At 46.4% G+C, this 16,777-nt stretch overlaps 1 protein-coding gene across 1 annotated transcript; it reads left to right on the top strand.

The window, feature by feature from the left end:
• Positions 1 to 3,380: 3,380 nt before the first annotated feature.
• Positions 3,381 to 15,504, top strand: CCDC89 (coiled-coil domain containing 89). Its single transcript, XM_073576857.1, has 2 exons — positions 3,381 to 3,995; positions 12,311 to 15,504. Exons 1-2 carry the CDS (start codon positions 3,432 to 3,434, stop codon positions 12,731 to 12,733), a joined length of 987 nt encoding a protein of 328 aa, XP_073432958.1. The 5' UTR covers positions 3,381 to 3,431; the 3' UTR covers positions 12,734 to 15,504.
• The last annotated feature ends 1,273 nt before the right edge of the window (positions 15,505 to 16,777 follow it).

Below are 16,777 nucleotides of genomic sequence, written 5' to 3'. Positions count from 1 at the left end.
AGAAGATTGGAAAAACGTTGCCTGGTCTGATGAGTCTCGATTTCTGCTGCGACATTCGGATGGTAGGGTCAGAATTTGGCGTAAACAACATGAAAGCATGGATCCATCCTGCCTTGTATCAACGGTTCAGGCTGGTGGTGGTGGTGTCATGGTGTGGGGAATTTTTTCTGGGCACTCTTTGGGCCCCTTGGTACCAATTGAGCATCGTTGCAACGCCACAGCCTACCTGAGTATTGTTGCTGACCATGTCCATCCCTTTATGACCACAATGTACCCAACATCTGATGGCTACTTTCAGCAGGATAATGCGCCATGTCATAAAGCTCGAATCATCTCAGATTGGTTTCTTGAACATGACAATGAGTTTACTGTACTCAAATGGCCTCCTCAGTCACCAGATCTCAATCCAATAGAGCATCTTTGGGATGTGGTGGAATGGGAGATTCGCATCAGGGATGTGCAGCCGACAAATCTGCGCCAACTGTGTGATGCCATCATGTCAATATGGTCCAAAATCTCTGAGGAATGCTTCCAGCACCTTGTTGAATCTCTGCCACGAAGAATTGAGGCAGTTCTGAAGGCAAAAGGGGGTCCAACCCCTTACTAGCATGGTGTACCTAATAAAGTGGCCAGTGAGTGTATGTAGTATGTATGTAGTATGTATGTAGCATGTAGTATGTATGATGCATATATGTAGTATGTAGTATGTATGTAGCATGTATGATGCATATATGTAGTATGTATGTAGTATGTATGTAGCATGTAGAATGTATGTAGTATGTATGTAGCATGTAGCATGTATGTAGCATGCATGTAGTATATATGTAGTATGTATGTAGTATGTATGCAGCATGCATGTAGTATATATGTAGCATGTAGTATGCATGTAGCATGCATGTAGTATGTATGTAGTATGTATGTAGCATGTAGTATGTATGTAGCATGTAGTATGTATGTAGCATGCATGTAGTATGTATCTAGTATATATGTGGTATGTATGTAGCATGTAGTATGTATGTAGCATGCATGTAGTATGTATGTAGTATGTATGTAGCATGTAGTATATATGTAGCATGTAGTATGTATGTAGCATGCATGTAGTATGTATGTAGTATGTATGTAGCATGTATGTAGCATGTAGTATGTATGTAGCATGCATGTAGTATATATGTAGTATGTATGTAGCATGTAGTATGTATGTAGCATGCATGTAGTATATATGTGGTATGTATGTAGCATGTAGTATGTATGTAGCATGCATGTAGTATGTATGTAGTATGTATGTAGCATGTAGTATATATGTAGCATGTAGTATGTATGTAGCATGCATGTAGTATGTATGTAGTATGTATGTAGCATGTATGTAGCATGTAGTATGTATGTAGCATGCATGTAGTATATATGTAGTATGTATGTAGCATGTAGTATGTATGTAGCATGCATGTAGTATATATGTGGTATGTATGTAGCATGTAGTATGTATGTAGCATGCATGTAGTATGTATGTAGTATTTTTTTTTTTTTTTTAAACATTTAACACATTAGCCGGATGATGGGACTACTACTGTCCCATCATTGGCTAATGTGTCAATCACTGTCATGGTAGCAGGCATCGCCAGATGGGACTTGTAGTCCCATCGGACGATGCCTGCACAGACCCCCGGACATCAGCACAGCCCCCCGGCAGGCCGGTACAGACCCCCACAGGGTGCACAGACCACCGGCAGGCCGACACAGTCCCCCGGCAGGCCGGTACAGACCCCGGGCAGTCCACACAGCCCCCCGGCAGGCCGGCACAGCCCCCCGGCAGGCCGGCAGAGACCCCCGGAAGGCCCGAAATGACGGCGCATCATGATGCGCACACACCGCGCATCATGATGACGTCATTTCGGCTGTCAATCAACTTTGAACTTCCGATTCCGATGCCCGATATTGAAAAAATATCGGATGTCGGTATCGGAATTCCGATACAGCAAGTATCGGCCGATACCCGATACTTGCGGTATCGGAATGCTCAACACTAGTGGTTAGGCATGTGCACCGTCGCTCCATTCAGTTCAGATCGTTTTGCCATGTGCCCCATTTGCCTGTGCCCACTTTTGCCATGTGCCCTGTTTTGCCATATGCCCCATTTTCTCATGTGCCCGGTTTTGCCTGTGCCCCATTTTGCCATGTGCCCTCTTTTGCATCGTGCCAGTTTTGCCTGTGCTACTTTTTGCCATGTGCCCGGTTTTACCATGTGCCTTGTTTTGCCATGTGTCCAGTTTTGCCTGTTCCCCTTTTCCTGTGCCCCATTTTGCCTGTGCCCTGTTTTGCCTGTTCCCCGTGCCCCGTATTGCCTGTGCCGTTTTGCCACGTGCTCCATTTTGCCTGTGCCCAGTTTTGCCATTCAGTGCAGATCGGATCCCCACTGATTAATAGGTTATCGCCTATCTGCGGAATAGCTCATATCTTCACTGGACAACTCCTTTAATGCCCAAAATAAGAACATTTAAATCCTGCCCCAAGGACCTCCCAGAAATGTCCTGAGACACCCATTTTGGGGGACTTTGCATAAACTGGGATTGTTCTGGGACAGTGGGCACAACCTGCTCATGGGATGCCAGTCTTTATGCCTAGTACCACCTGGGACACTATGGCCAACTGAATCTTCATTCAGATGGCCGCAGCCCATAGTTGCCGGCTTTTCTGCTGGTACGCCAATATATTTGCCCTTAATCACCGTGCCCTTTTTGGGCGCTATCAGTGAGATTTTGCATTCTGAAAGGTGGCTACGTTTTGCAGAGTTGGTTAGTAAGGCAAATCTGTGTGTCTGCGCTGTAACATATGTCTCACAGTCAATGAACACCTCATAACACCTTCTCATCTGCCCACCCCTGTGCCCAGGCTGCTTCCCACTGCTTCCTTCTCTGGACTGTGCTGCTCAACACAGAACCAGTATAATGGGTAACGCTTCTCCTCGCGGAGAGTAAAATGCCTGACAGTCCAGTGTGAGGAGACTTAGAGGCCATGCAATACTCCTGAAGAGATCATTTGCATATTTAATTTCCCAGAGGAGCATTGCATGACCTGAAATGTTACCCCTTAGACCCCAATCAGAGGCCTCAAATACAGCCAAGGCTGGTTGTAGGGTCTATGTTGACTTGTAGGACTGCTGCTTCCAACAGGTGGCGCTATAGAGTTCAGTTCTAGGCCTCTTCCTTTCTGAAGAGACAACTCGCAGAAGAAGTGTAAAACCCCAGCACATTGTTTGTGAATGAGAAGCTATCGTCTCCATGGTAACTAGTGATTGACTGGTTGTGTCTGTGATCTGATTGGCTACTGTCAACTTCGTCTCCTAATGGGGCCGCCTATAACAACCAGCGATGCGGTCACCATGGAGACGCGTGCGGCCCCAACGGGAACCCTCGCACCGGGCGGCAGAGCGCAGGATGCCGGGGAAGTCCGGGGAAGAGCCGGCCGGTGCTTCGGTGCGAGGCGTCAGCTCTGCGCTGTGGGATGAGCAGACGGAGATGGGGATGCTGCGGTCCCGGCTGGACGAGCAGTCACAGCTCATCTGCCTGCTGAAGCGGCGGGCGGACGACACGCTGCTCCGGTGCCAGGGCCTGGAGGAGGCCAACCGGCAGCTGGAGAGCCGGAGCGCCGACACCGAGGGGCTGCTGAGCGCGGAGAGGCGGCGGGCGGAGCAGCTGGAGGAGAGGTTCGGGCTGCTGGCCGCCAATCACCAGGACATGATCCGCTTCAAAGACGAGCACAAGCGGCAGAACGAGGAGCTGCGGGCGGAGAACCGGCGGCTGCGGGAGGGCACGGAGCCGGCGCTGCAGGAGAAGGAGCGGAGCCTGCGGGAGCTGAGGAGCCGGCTGCAGGACGCCAGCACCGAGCTCCGGGGGGCGGAGAGGGCGCGGCGGGCGGAGGCCGAGGAGCTGCGGGCGACGCTGGAGGAGCTGCGGGACACCGGCACCGGGGAGATCCGCGCTCTGAGCCGGAGGCTGCAGGCGAGTCCGACCAGAGGGGGCGCAGGGGCTGAGGAGCGACTCCTGCCCCGTAAGGGGTGTGCTGTGCAGCCTGCACCTCCGGCTGGAAGGGGTGAGCCCCCCATGATCATGCCCCTAGTGAGCCCCCCATGATCATGCCCCTAGTGAGCCCCCCATGATCATGCCCCTAGTGAGCCCCCCATGATCATGCCCCTAGTGAGCCCCCCATTATCATGCCCCTAGTGAGCCCCCCATGATCATGCCCCTAGTGAGCCCCCCATGATCATTCCCCTAGTGAGCCCCCCATGATCATGCCCCTAGTGAGCCCCCCATGATCATGCCCCTAGTGAGCCCCCCATGATCATGCCCCTAGTGAGCCCCCCATGATCATGCCCCTAGTGAGCCCCCCATGATCATGCCCCTAGTGAGCCCCCCATGATCATGCCCCTAGTGAGCCCCCCATGATCATGCCCCTAGTGAGCCCCCCATGATCATGCCCCTAGTGAGCCCCCCATGATCATGCCCCTAGTGAGCCCCCCATTATCATGCCCCTAGTGAGCCCCCCATGATCATGCCCCTAGTGAGCCCCCCATGATCATGCCCCTAGTGAGCCCCCCATGATCATGCCCCTAGTGAGCCCCCCATGATCATGCCCCTAGTGAGCCCCCCATGATCATGCCCCTAGTGAGCCCCCCCCATTATTATGCCCCTAGTGAGCCCCCCCCATTATTATGCCCCTAGTGAGCCCCCCATTATCATGCCCCTAGTGAGCCCCCCATTATCATGCCCAGGCGTACAGTGTAATGCCCCTCATTATCATGCCCCTAGTGAGCCCCCCATGATCATTCCCCTAGTGAGCCCCCCATGATCATGCCCCTAGTGAGCCCCCCATGATCATGCCCCTAGTGAGCCCCCCATGATCATGCCCCTAGTGAGCCCCCCATGATCATGCCCCTAGTGAGCCCCCCATGATCATGCCCCTAGTGAGCCCCCCATGATCATGCCCCTAGTGAGCCCCCCATGATCATGCCCCTAGTGAGCCCCCCATGATCATGCCCCTAGTGAGCCCCCCATGATCATGCCCCTAGTGAGCCCCCCATGATCATGCCCCTAGTGAGCCCCCCATGATCATGCCCCTAGTGAGCCCCCCATGATCATGCCCCTAGTGAGCCCCCCATGATCATGCCCCTAGTGAGCCCCCCATGATCATGCCCCTAGTGAGCCCCCCCCATTATTATGCCCCTAGTGAGCCCCCCCCATTATTATGCCCCTAGTGAGCCCCCCCCATTATTATGCCCCTAGTGAGCCCCCCATTATCATGCCCCTAGTGAGCCCCCCATTATCATGCCCAGGCGTACAGTGTAATGCCCCTCATTATCATGCCCCTAGTGAGCCCCCCATGATCATGCCCCTAGTGAGCCCCCCCATTATTATGCCCCTAGTGAGCCCCCCCATTATTATGCCCCTAGTGAGCCCCCCATTATCATGCCCCTAGTGAGCCCCCCCATTATCATGCCCCTAGTGAGCCCCCCCATTATCATGCCCCTAGTGAGGGGGCCATTATTATGCCCCTAGTGAGCCCCCCCCATTATTATGCCCCTAGTGAGCCCCCCCCATTATTATGCCCCTAGTGAGCCCCCCATTATTATGCCCCTAGTGAGCCCCCCATTATCATGCCCCTAGTGAGCCCCCCATTATTATGCCCAGGCATACAGTGTAATGCCCCTCATATATGAATATTCCTGCAGAGTGCTGCCCCCACCCATCGCAGGAGGTGCACACGGGGGGGGGGGCACTAGACAGCCGAGCCCCTTGGTAACAGCCACCTGCACTCATGGTCCATCCATTATAAATCTGGGCCCCAAATACAAAATCTGTGTCATGACCCCGACATGGCATGTCATCATGGCTAAGGGCTCGTACTCGCCTGCGATGAAATTGGACGAATTCAAGCAAATAGAAAATCGGATTGAATTCTGACCAATGTTAATCTATGATTGGGTCTTCATTTGTGTTTTTTTTTTTTTTTCCAGCTCGGATTAGATCACAATCGGGCTGGAAAAAAATCGCAGCATGCCGAGATTCTAATCATAAAACGGATCGCATCCTGCAATAGAAGTCAATGGGTGCGCGAAAAAGTCACAGCACTCAAAACAATTCAGATGCAGTTGAAGTTCAGCCTTTCAGCTTTCATTTGAGGGTATCCACATTAACATTGAATGAAGGGTTTAGGAGTTTCAGCCCCTTAACATGTGCCACCCTGTTTTTAAAGGGACCAGAAGTAATTGGACAGATTAAATAATTGTAAATAAAATGTTCATTTCTAGTACTTGGTTGAAAACCCTTTGTTGGCAATGACTGCCTGAAGTCTTGAACTCATGGACATCACCAGACGTGTGTTTCCTCCTTTTTGATGCTCTGCCAGGCCTTCACTGTGGTGGTTTTCAGTTGCTGTTTGTTTGTGGGCCTTTCTGTCTGAAGTTTAGACTTTAACAAGTGAAATGCATGCTCTATTGGGTTGAGATCAGGTGACTGACTTGGCCATTCAAGAATATTCCACTTCTTTGCTTTAGTAAACTCCTCAGTTTGGCTGCATTTGGCTGAATCTGAGCACACATTATGGCTCTGAATACCTCAGAATTCATTCGGCTGCTTCTGTCCTGTGTCACATCATCAATAAACACTAGTGACCCAGTGCAACTGGCAGCCATGCATGCCCAAGCCATCACACTGCCTCTGCCGTGTTTTACAGATGATGTGGTATGCTTTGGATCATGAGCTGTACCACGCCTTCGCCATACTTTTCTCTTTCCATCATTCTGGTAGAGGTTGATCTTGGTTTCATCTGTCCAAAGAATGTTCTTCCAGAACTGTGCTGACTTTTTAGATGTTTATTAGCAAAGTCCAGTCTAGCCTTTTGATTCTTGATGCTTATGAGTGGCTTGCACCCTGCAGTGAACCCTCTGTATTTACTTTCATGCAGTCTTCTCTTTATGGTAGATTTGGATATTGATACGCCTACGTCCTGGAGAGTGTTCACTTGGTTGGCTGTTGTGAAGGGGTTTCTCTTCACCCTGGACACTATTCTGCGATCATCCACCACTGTTGTCTTCCGTGGGTGCCCTGGTCTTTTTGCATTGATGAGCTCACCAGTGCTTTCTTTCTTTCTCAGGATGTACCAAACTGTAGATTTTGCCACTCCTAATGTTGTAGCAATTTCTCGGATGGGTTTTTTCTGTTTTTGCAGCTTAAGGATGGCTTGTTTCACCTGCATGGAGAGCTCCTTTGACCACATGTTTCCTTCACAGCAAAACCTTCCAAATGCAAGCACCACACCTCAAATCAACTCCAGGCCTTTTATCTGCTAAATTGAGAATGACATAACGAAGGGATTGCCCACACCTGTCCATGAAATAACCTTGGAGTCAATTGTCCAATTAAAAACAGGGTGGCACATGTTAAGGAGCTGAAACTCCTAAATCCTTTATCCAATTTTAATGTGGATACCCTCAAATGAAAGCTGAAAGTCTGAACTTCAACTGCATCTGAATTGTTTTGTTTAAAATTCATTGTGGTAATGTCTAGAAACAAAATTAGAAAAATGTCTCTGTCCAAATATATATGGACCTAACTGTAGCAACCATTTGCTTTGATCACTGCGTTGTACACTCTTGGCATTCTCTTGATGAGCTTCAAGAGGTAGTCACCGGAAATGGTCTTCCAACAGTCTTGAAGGAGTTCCCAGAGATGCTTAGCACTTGTTGGCCCTTTTACCTTCACTCTGCGGTCCAGCTCACCCCAAACCATCTCAATTGGTTTCAGGTCTGGTGATTGTGGAGGCCAGGTCATCTGGCGTAGCACCCCATCACTCTCCTTCTTGGTCAAATAGCCCTTACACAGCCTGGAGGTGTGTTTGGGGTCATTGTCATGTAAAAGCTGATGAAACACTGGGCAGATTCTGATTCATGAAATTTCCTTATTGTTCCAACTCCACCCCTTCCTGTGATAAGCAGCTCACTGTCTATAGGCTGTGTATATGAAGAGCCTGATGGGGGCGGAGTTAGCTTTCTCGGCTCTGCTTCATGCTAAATCTAAAAATTCTGATTATGTGAGAATGGCTGCATCCAGTATTCTAAGTGATACATAGTTGAATTTAGTGTCATTTTGCTTACATTGCTCTGCTCTTGGATGAGGTAACAAAAACCTACTGACAGATTCCGTTTAATTAACTCACCCCTGCTGTGATGGCTGGATCTGTTTCTCTTTGTTGCTGCTGTGATTTTAGGTGGCATGTGTGATGTAGCTACTCGTAATTGCTTCTCCAGATTTGAATCAGGTCTCTTCACAGTGCGAAATTCATCACTGATCACATTAGATTTATAGGACTCAAGTATTGGGAGTTCTGCAGTGTATACCTCACATAGGAGACACATCACGTAGGAGTCACAAAGAGAGCTGTTTACATTATATTGGAGACACAGAGACTGGTATATAAATCACAATAGAGATCAAGACTGCCATTACATCACATAGGAGATATCGAAACTGCTATCTATAAATCACATAGGAGATACTAAGACTGCAGTATATATCACATAGGAGACACCGAGACTGTTGCATGTACATCACATAGGAGACACTGGGGCTGGAGTATATAGATCACATAGGATACACTTGAACTGGAGTATATAAATCACCAGAGACTTGGGACTGCGGCATAGTGATCACAGGAGATGCTGGGGCTGTGGTGTAATCATCACAGGAGACTTGGGGTGCGATATAGACATCACAGGAAACATGGGGCTGCGGCACATACATCACAGGAGAAAAGGGGCTGTGGTATAGTTATCACAGGAGACTCTGGGACTGAGGTATAATCATTACATGAGACACTCAGGCTGTGGTATAGATATCACAGGATGCGCTGGGGCTGCAGTATAGACATCACAAGAGACAAGTTGCTGTTGTATAGTTAGCACAGGAGATGCTAGGTTTGTGGTATAGATATCACAGGAGACCCTGGGGCTGTGGTAAAGACATCACAAGACATGGGGCTGTGGTATAGACAACACATGAAACGCCAGGGCTGCAGTATAGGTCTCACAGGAGATGCTGGGTTTGCAGTATAATTATCACAGGAAACTCTGGGGCTGCGGTGTAGTCATCACAATAGACACTGGGGTTTTAGTATAGTAATCACTGGAAATGCGTTATAGTCGTCACAGGAGACGCTGGGGCTGAGGTATAGTCATCACAGTAGATGCTGGGGCTGCAGTGTAGTCATCACAATATTTATAATAATAATCTTTATTTTTACATAGCTCTAACATATTCTGCAGCGCTTTACAGTGTGCACACATTATCAACACTGTCACCGATGGGGCTCACAATCTAAACTCCCTATCAGTATGTCTTTGGAATGTGGGTGGAAACCGGAGTACCAGGAGGAAACCCACGCAAACACTGGGAGAACATACAAACTCCTTGCAGATTTATTTTATTCATTTATATAGCGCCATTAATCTCACAGCGCTTTACAGACATTATTGGCACTGTCCCCGATGGGGCTCACACTCTAAATTCCCTATCAGTATGTCTTTGGTGTGTGGGAGGAACCCGGAGGAAACCCACACAAACGCAGGGAGAACATACAGACTCCTTGCAGATGTCCTTGGTGGGTTTTGAACCCAGGACCCCAGCGCTGCAAGGCTGCAGTGCTATCCACGGAGCCACTGTGCTGCCCTACTGGGGCTGCGGTATAGTCATCACAGTAGACGCTCGGGCTGCGGTATAGTCATCACAGTAGACGCTCGGGCTGCGGTGTAGTCATCACAGTAGACGCTGGGGCTGCGGTGTAGTCATCACAGTAGACGCTTGGGCTGCTGTATAGTCATCACAGTAGACGCTCGGGCTGCGGTGTAGTCATCAGAGTAGACGCTGAGGCTGCGGTATAGTCATCACAGTAGACGCTGGGGCGGCGGTGTAGTCATCACAGTAGACGCTGGGGCTGCGGTGTAGTCATCACAGTAGACGCTGGGGCTGCGGTGTAGTCATCACAGTAGATGCTGGGGCTGCGGTATAGTCATCACAGTAGACGCTGGGGCTGCGGTGTAGTCATCACAGTAGACGCTCGGGCTGCGGTGTAGTCATCACAGTAGACGCTCGGGCTGCGGTGTAGTCATCACAGTAGACGCTCGGGCTGCGGTGTAGTCATCACAGTAGACGCTCGGGCTGCGGTGTAGTCATCACAGTAGACGCTCGGGCTGCGGTGTAGTCATCACAGTAGATGCTGGGGCTGCGGTGTAGTCATCACAGTAGACGCTCGGGCTGCGGTGTAGTCATCACAGTAGACGCTCGGGCTGCGGTGTAGTCATCACAGTAGACGCTCGGGCTGCGGTGTAGTCATCACAGTAGACGCTCGGGCTGCGGTGTAGTCATCACAGTAGACGCTCGGGCTGCGGTGTAGTCATCATAGTAGACGCTCGGGCTGCGGTGTAGTCATCACAGTAGACGCTCGGGCTGCGGTGTAGTCATCACAGTAGACGCTGGGGCTGACGCTGTTGTCGTTTGTGAGAATATAGACTGGCACCAACCAGCATCTGGACATAATCTTTCATGGCACGCTCCGCAGCATTCAGTAGTTACGTTGCATGCACGTGCTCACAGAGCAAGATGAAATTAAAGAGATGGCAGCCGTCAAAACGCAGCTGCCTGCCCGAGCACTGCGGTCCCTGGGAATCTGCCTGAGAGGCTGGAGAAAATGTCATCGCATGCCATCAACAGCCCTCGGCCTGAGGTTCCCCGCCCATGCTTTACAGCATCTTTACTCTACATTCTGCCATTCCTCAGATATTCTTCCTATGAATACAGTGACCACTTTTATTTAACCAGTTAGGGGTTGTTTTACAGTAGTGACACCACTACTGGCACCCAGTTGCCAATTTATTCATCCATTTCCAGGAGGAATATCTTAAGGACGACAACAACACACAGTGATAAGAAGAGATTCTCAGACATGTCAGGAGAGGGGACAGAGTGTCACATAGACAGACCGCACATAACGTGTGAGTATACGGTTAGGAGATGTATGGATTGGTGGCTTAGAGCGTTACCAAGAGCACAGAGCAGTGAGCTGGAAATAACAAGCAAATTAGATTTTCCACCTTCTGCCATCAGCAATTATTTCCCTTGCAGGTCGTCCTTTATTTCCTGTGCAGCAATCGTGGCAGTGGCTCCTGTAATCTGATAGAAGCCTTCGTTTTAGGGGATTATTGGTTTATTCTGCTGCTATGTGACATACTCATTATTCGTAAAATCTCTGCTTGCTGTCAGTAAATGAAAGCTTTCTTGTGAACATCAAAGTGGCTGAAAACCGGTACAAATCTGCTGAAGTATTCCCACCTCTGGGTACAGTTAGGCAAACGCTCTGCTTTGGGGATTAGAAAGGTAGATTCAGCACCGCAATGTGTTTCTATTCACTGACAGTAAGCAGAAGCGAGAATTCTGAAGATTTGAAACCCAAAGTAGATAGCATACATGTATTATTATTATTATTTATTTATATAGCACCATTTATTCCATGGTGCTGTACATGTATTACTCTTCATGATAATAATAACCAAACATGAATGAATCCCAAATCTCTATATACAGTGGGGAGAATCAGTATTTGATACACTGCCAATCTTGCAAGTTTTCCCACCTACAAAGAACAGAGAGGTCTGTAATTTTTAGCATAGATACACTTTAACTGTGAGAGACAGAATCTGAAATGAAAATCACATTGTATGATGTTTAAATAATTAAATTGTGATTTTTATTGCTTTGAGTGTGCACTGTCATTGTGCACTCAAAGGAATAAAAGTACTGTGAGTAGGGAGCACAGACTGAGCCTATGTTGGAATTAACAGCTAATGCATGCTCGCTAGATCAGAGAATAGCCCAGCCCTTTAAACAGATGTCATTGATGACGCTTCATTTCACGGTGAGGAAAGCTACCGCAACCCCAGCCCCCGGAACATGTCCAATTTGACTATCACAGCATGCACTGGGAATTTTCAAACAAATCTTCATCAGAATGGAAAAATAAAAAAAAAGCAGAAAGATAAGAGTAGAGAGGGAATGTTAGGGAATTTTTGTATTAAAGTATATTAGAAAATCGATCAGATTATTACGTTGAATAGACAGATATTTAGGATGAAATTCCAAGTGACCGTGAATCTAGCATTTTTGTGCATTATTGTTAATCCTGCTATCTAGTTGCTATGTATTATACACACATCACAATGTACTCAATGGTAAGCACTTCTTATTTATATATAATCTGTGATTTTCAGCTTTCAGAGCTGACGTGCCAGGAGCTACAGGAGAAGATGCTCCACTTGGAGAAGGTACAAAACACTGAGCAAAAAGAAGCTGAAAAGAAGATGGCAGAACTAAATCAGGAGAAGCAGGACCTCCTACACCTGTGCATGGAGCGCGGACGTTCTATACAAGAGCGACAGAGAGAAGTTGCTGATATTAGTGGTCGCCTGCAGGCCGCGGAGAAGGCGCAGCGGGAGGCAGAAGAGCGCTATCAGAGAGACGTGGCTGCTGTAGATGCTGGTGCTAGAGTTGTGGAGCTAAATACAAGACTGGCAGACAGCGAAAAAGAGTTGGCACAACTACAACGAGAGTTTGAGGCCTACAAGAAGCATAGTGGTGACCTGCTGGCCAAGGAGAGGGAGCTGAACACCAAACTCCGCCATCTGATTGGCTGACAGCCTGACTATGGCAGCACTTGAGTAAGATGTAGTGGGTATGGCAGCCATCGGGCAGGATTATATGCGCTTTCCTCTCGGATTATACCTGACTGTGCACATGAAGATGTTCTTCTGTTTGTATAGATTCAAAAAGTTTGCAATGTGCCAAAGTTCATAGTGTAAAGCCTTTTATTGATAAATGTTTAGTTTACTTTTTGCTATTTAAAAATTAAAAATATTGGTTTTTTTAACAAAAGTATGATAAAAATAAGTAGTTCACCTGAGATTCTATTTTTTTACCATTCTGCACCCAAATCCACATAAAATCACCCACAATTTGCCACCTATAGTTTTCAATTGCAGACCCATAATGCTGTTTATACGCACACACACAGTATTTTTCCATGTCACTTTTGATGTGGATTCTGAAGCGGTGTGAACATACCCATCCTACTCCACTATTCTCAGAAAATACAGAATTTCATCCACGAAGGAGCGGGAACAGTAGTTATATCTATCGGCTGTAAGCTGCATATAAATGAACCGCTAGAGTTCTCAAAGAATTGAATAGAATGACCAATAAGCTCCAAAAAGGTCAACTAAGGGGCTGGCTCAGTCTTTCTATAGGGGGTTGCTCCTTTATAGAGGACCCCTATGATTATGTATTTGTCACTGTCAATGGGCTTTGATCACTTGTTTTGAACAAGTTCCTGCACCCGTGAATTTACTAACTAGTTGCACTACATGTAGTCTGAATCTTTGAGGGGTTATGTCAAATGAAAAATATCCATGGCATACTGTAGACTACATAATTACTTTTACTATATCAATACAAAAAACACCATTCTCCAGTGTAATTTTCACCCTTTTCAGCCTCTTTAGTCACATGCAGATCTGGTCCCTTCACTTCCTGTGTGCGGACACAGATATTAATCAGAAAGCAACAGAATTTCTCAGCTTCTGCTCACTTTCAAAGTCATGTTTTCCTCCCCTGATCTATAGCGAAAATAGTCCCCCATATACAGCCTCTGTAATCCTACTAATAAATATAATCATATATTTATATCCCCCTTTCTTCACTCATCCCTTTTTGTTACATCTACTGTACATGCTGATGTTCTCCTCTAATCTCCACATGGTACATGGTATTGGCCTCCTCACTGCCAGATCACTATGCAGCATGATGAGGGAAGCTACTGAGCAAGTGTGTCCACCAATGAGTGTTAACCTATACTCCATGCACAGGAAAAACAGCAAAGTAGCCCTTATACAGATGAAAATGTAATATACACTACCGTTCAAAAGTTTAGGGTCACGTAGAAATTTCCATATTTTTGAAAGAAAAGCACAGTTTTTTTTCCAATTAAGCTAACATTAAATGATTCAGAACTACACTCTATACATTGTTAATGTGGTAAATGACTATTCTAGCTGCAAACGTCTGGTTTGTAATGCAATATCTTCATAGGTGTATAGAGGCCCATTTCCAACAGCCATCACTCCAGTGTTCTTATGGTACTTTGTGTTTGCTAACTGTGTAAGAAGGCTAATGGATGGTTAGAATACCCTTGAAAACCCTTGTACAAGTATGTTAGTACAGCTGAAAACAGTTTGGCTGAATAGAGAAGCTATAAACCTGACCTTCCTTTGAGCTAGTTGAGAATCTGGAGCATTACATTTGTTGGTTCCATTAAACTCTCAAAATGGCCAGAAAAAAACTTTCATGTGAAACTGGACAGTCTATTCTTGTTCTTAGAAATGAAGGCTATTCCATGCGAGAAATTGCCAAGAAACTGAGGATTTCCTACAATGGTATATACTACTCCCTTCAGAGGAGAGCACAAACAGGATCTACCCAGAGTAGAAAGATAAGTGGGAGGCCCTGCTGCACAACTGAGCAACAAGACAAGTACATTAGAGTCTGTAGTTTAAGAAATCGACACCTCACAGGTCCTCAACTGGCAGCTTCATTAAATAGTACACGCAAAACACCAGTGTCAACGTCTACAGTGAAGAGGCGACTCCGGGATGCTGGCCTTCAAGGTAGAGTGGCAAAGAAAAAGCCATATCTGAGACTGCCTAATAAAAGGAAAAGAATATGTGCAAAAGAACACAGACATTGGACAGAGGAAGATTGGTAAAAAGTGTTATGGACAGACGAATCCAAGTTTGAGGTGTTTGGATCACACAGAAGAACATTTGTGAGACATAGAACAACTGAAAAGATGCTGGAAGTGTGCCTGACGCCATCTGTTAAGCATGGTGGAGGTAATGTGATGGTCTGGGGTTGCTTTGGTGCTGGTAAATTGGGGGATTTGTACAAGGTAAAAGGGATTTTGAATAAGGAAGGCTATCACTCCATTTTGCAACGTCATGCCATACACTGTGGTGGACAGCGCTTGATTGGAACCAATTTCATCCTACAACAGGACAATGACCCAAAGCACACCTCCAAATTATGCAAGAACTATTTAGGGAAGAAGCAGGCAGCTGGTATTCTATCTGTAATGGAGCGGCCAGCGCAGTCACCGGATCTCAACCCCATTGAGCTGTTGTGGGAGCAGCTTGACCGTATGGTATGCAAAAAGTGCCCATCAAGCCAAACCAACTTGTGGGAGGGACTTCTGGAAGCATGGGGTGAAATTTCTCCAGATTACCTCAGCAAATTAACTGCTAGAATGCCAAAGGTCTGCAATGCTGTAATTGCTGCAAAGGGAGCATTCTTTGACAAAAGCAAAGTTTAAAGTAGAAAATTATTACTTCAAATAAAAATCTTTTTTTCAAAACTTGTCTGGACTAGATTTTAAATTCATTTGGTAACTCATTTGATTAATAAAAGTATAAGTTTTCATGGAAAACACAAAATTGTCTGGGTGACCTCAAACTTTTGAACAGTAGTGTGTATATATATATATATATATATATATAGATATAAAGATATATACATATATATATGTATTAAGTGAGTAAGCCAAAATCCTTCTGGGAAAGCATCTTGTGGACAGATGAGACCAAGATAAAGCTTTTTGGTAAAACACTTTCTACTGTTTACTGTAAATGGAATGAGACCTACAGTCAAATATGGAGGTTCAAAGGTGTTTTGGGATTGTTTTGCCTACTCTGGCACTGGATGCCTTGAATGTGTGCAAGGTATCATGAAATCTGAAGATTACCAAAGGATTTGGCATCACAATGTAATGCCCAGTGTCAGAAAGCTGGGGTTGTGTCCTAGGTCATGGGTCTTCCGGTAGGACAATGACTCCAAACATACTTCAAGAAGCACCCAGAAATGGATGGAAGCAAAGCACAGGAGAGTTCTGAAGTGGTCAGCAATGAGTCAGGATCTAAATGCCATTGAATACCTGTGGTGAGATCTTAAAATTATTGTTGGGAAGACGGCGCCTTCAAATATGAGAGGTCTGGAGCAGATTGCAAAAGAAGAGTGGTCCAAAATTCCAGTTGAGAGGTGTAAGAAGCTTGTTGCTGGTTATAGGAAGTGATTGATTGCAGTTATTTATTCCAAAGGGTGTGCAACCAAATATTAAGTTGGAGGTGCCAATAATTTTTGTCTGATTGCCGAAAGGCAAATAGACCCTAACTAAAGATTCTGAGCTGAATAAGATTAAATAATAATGATAAGAAAAATGTGCTCATTAAAATTAGAGTCCACAATAGCTGTTGGTGTCCTAGCTTAATATATGCAAATTGCCTCTTCAGAGAGGAAGCGGACTTGACCTCTATAGCGCCACCTGTTGGTAGTAGCGATCCTACAAGTCACAATCAAGCCCTTTAACGAGTCTTGTAATATGACAGGATAAAAGCCAAATCAGAATCTCAGTTTGCAGACACGGTGTTTCGGGCTATTGGCCCTCATCAGTGCAAAGTATGAGAACTGATTTGGCTGGGTGAGAGGCTCTGGACTGAAATCTAAGGGGTAAGGTCTCTCCTGGTGGAGAGTGACATACCAGCTCTGGCTTGTCAAGGTAAGGAGGCTTCTTCGCCATGCAATGCTCCTCTGGGAAAATAATATGCAAAATATATATATATATATATATATATATA

Source organism: Dendrobates tinctorius, unplaced genomic scaffold (genome assembly GCF_039654945.1).
Source record: "Dendrobates tinctorius isolate UK_male_01 unplaced genomic scaffold, ASM3965494v1 ptg000051l, whole genome shotgun sequence".
NCBI classification, from domain to species: Eukaryota; Metazoa; Chordata; class Amphibia; order Anura; family Dendrobatidae; genus Dendrobates; species Dendrobates tinctorius.
The sequence above is the reverse complement of the archived record's forward strand: the minus strand, read 5'-3'. Positions and strand labels throughout refer to the sequence as shown.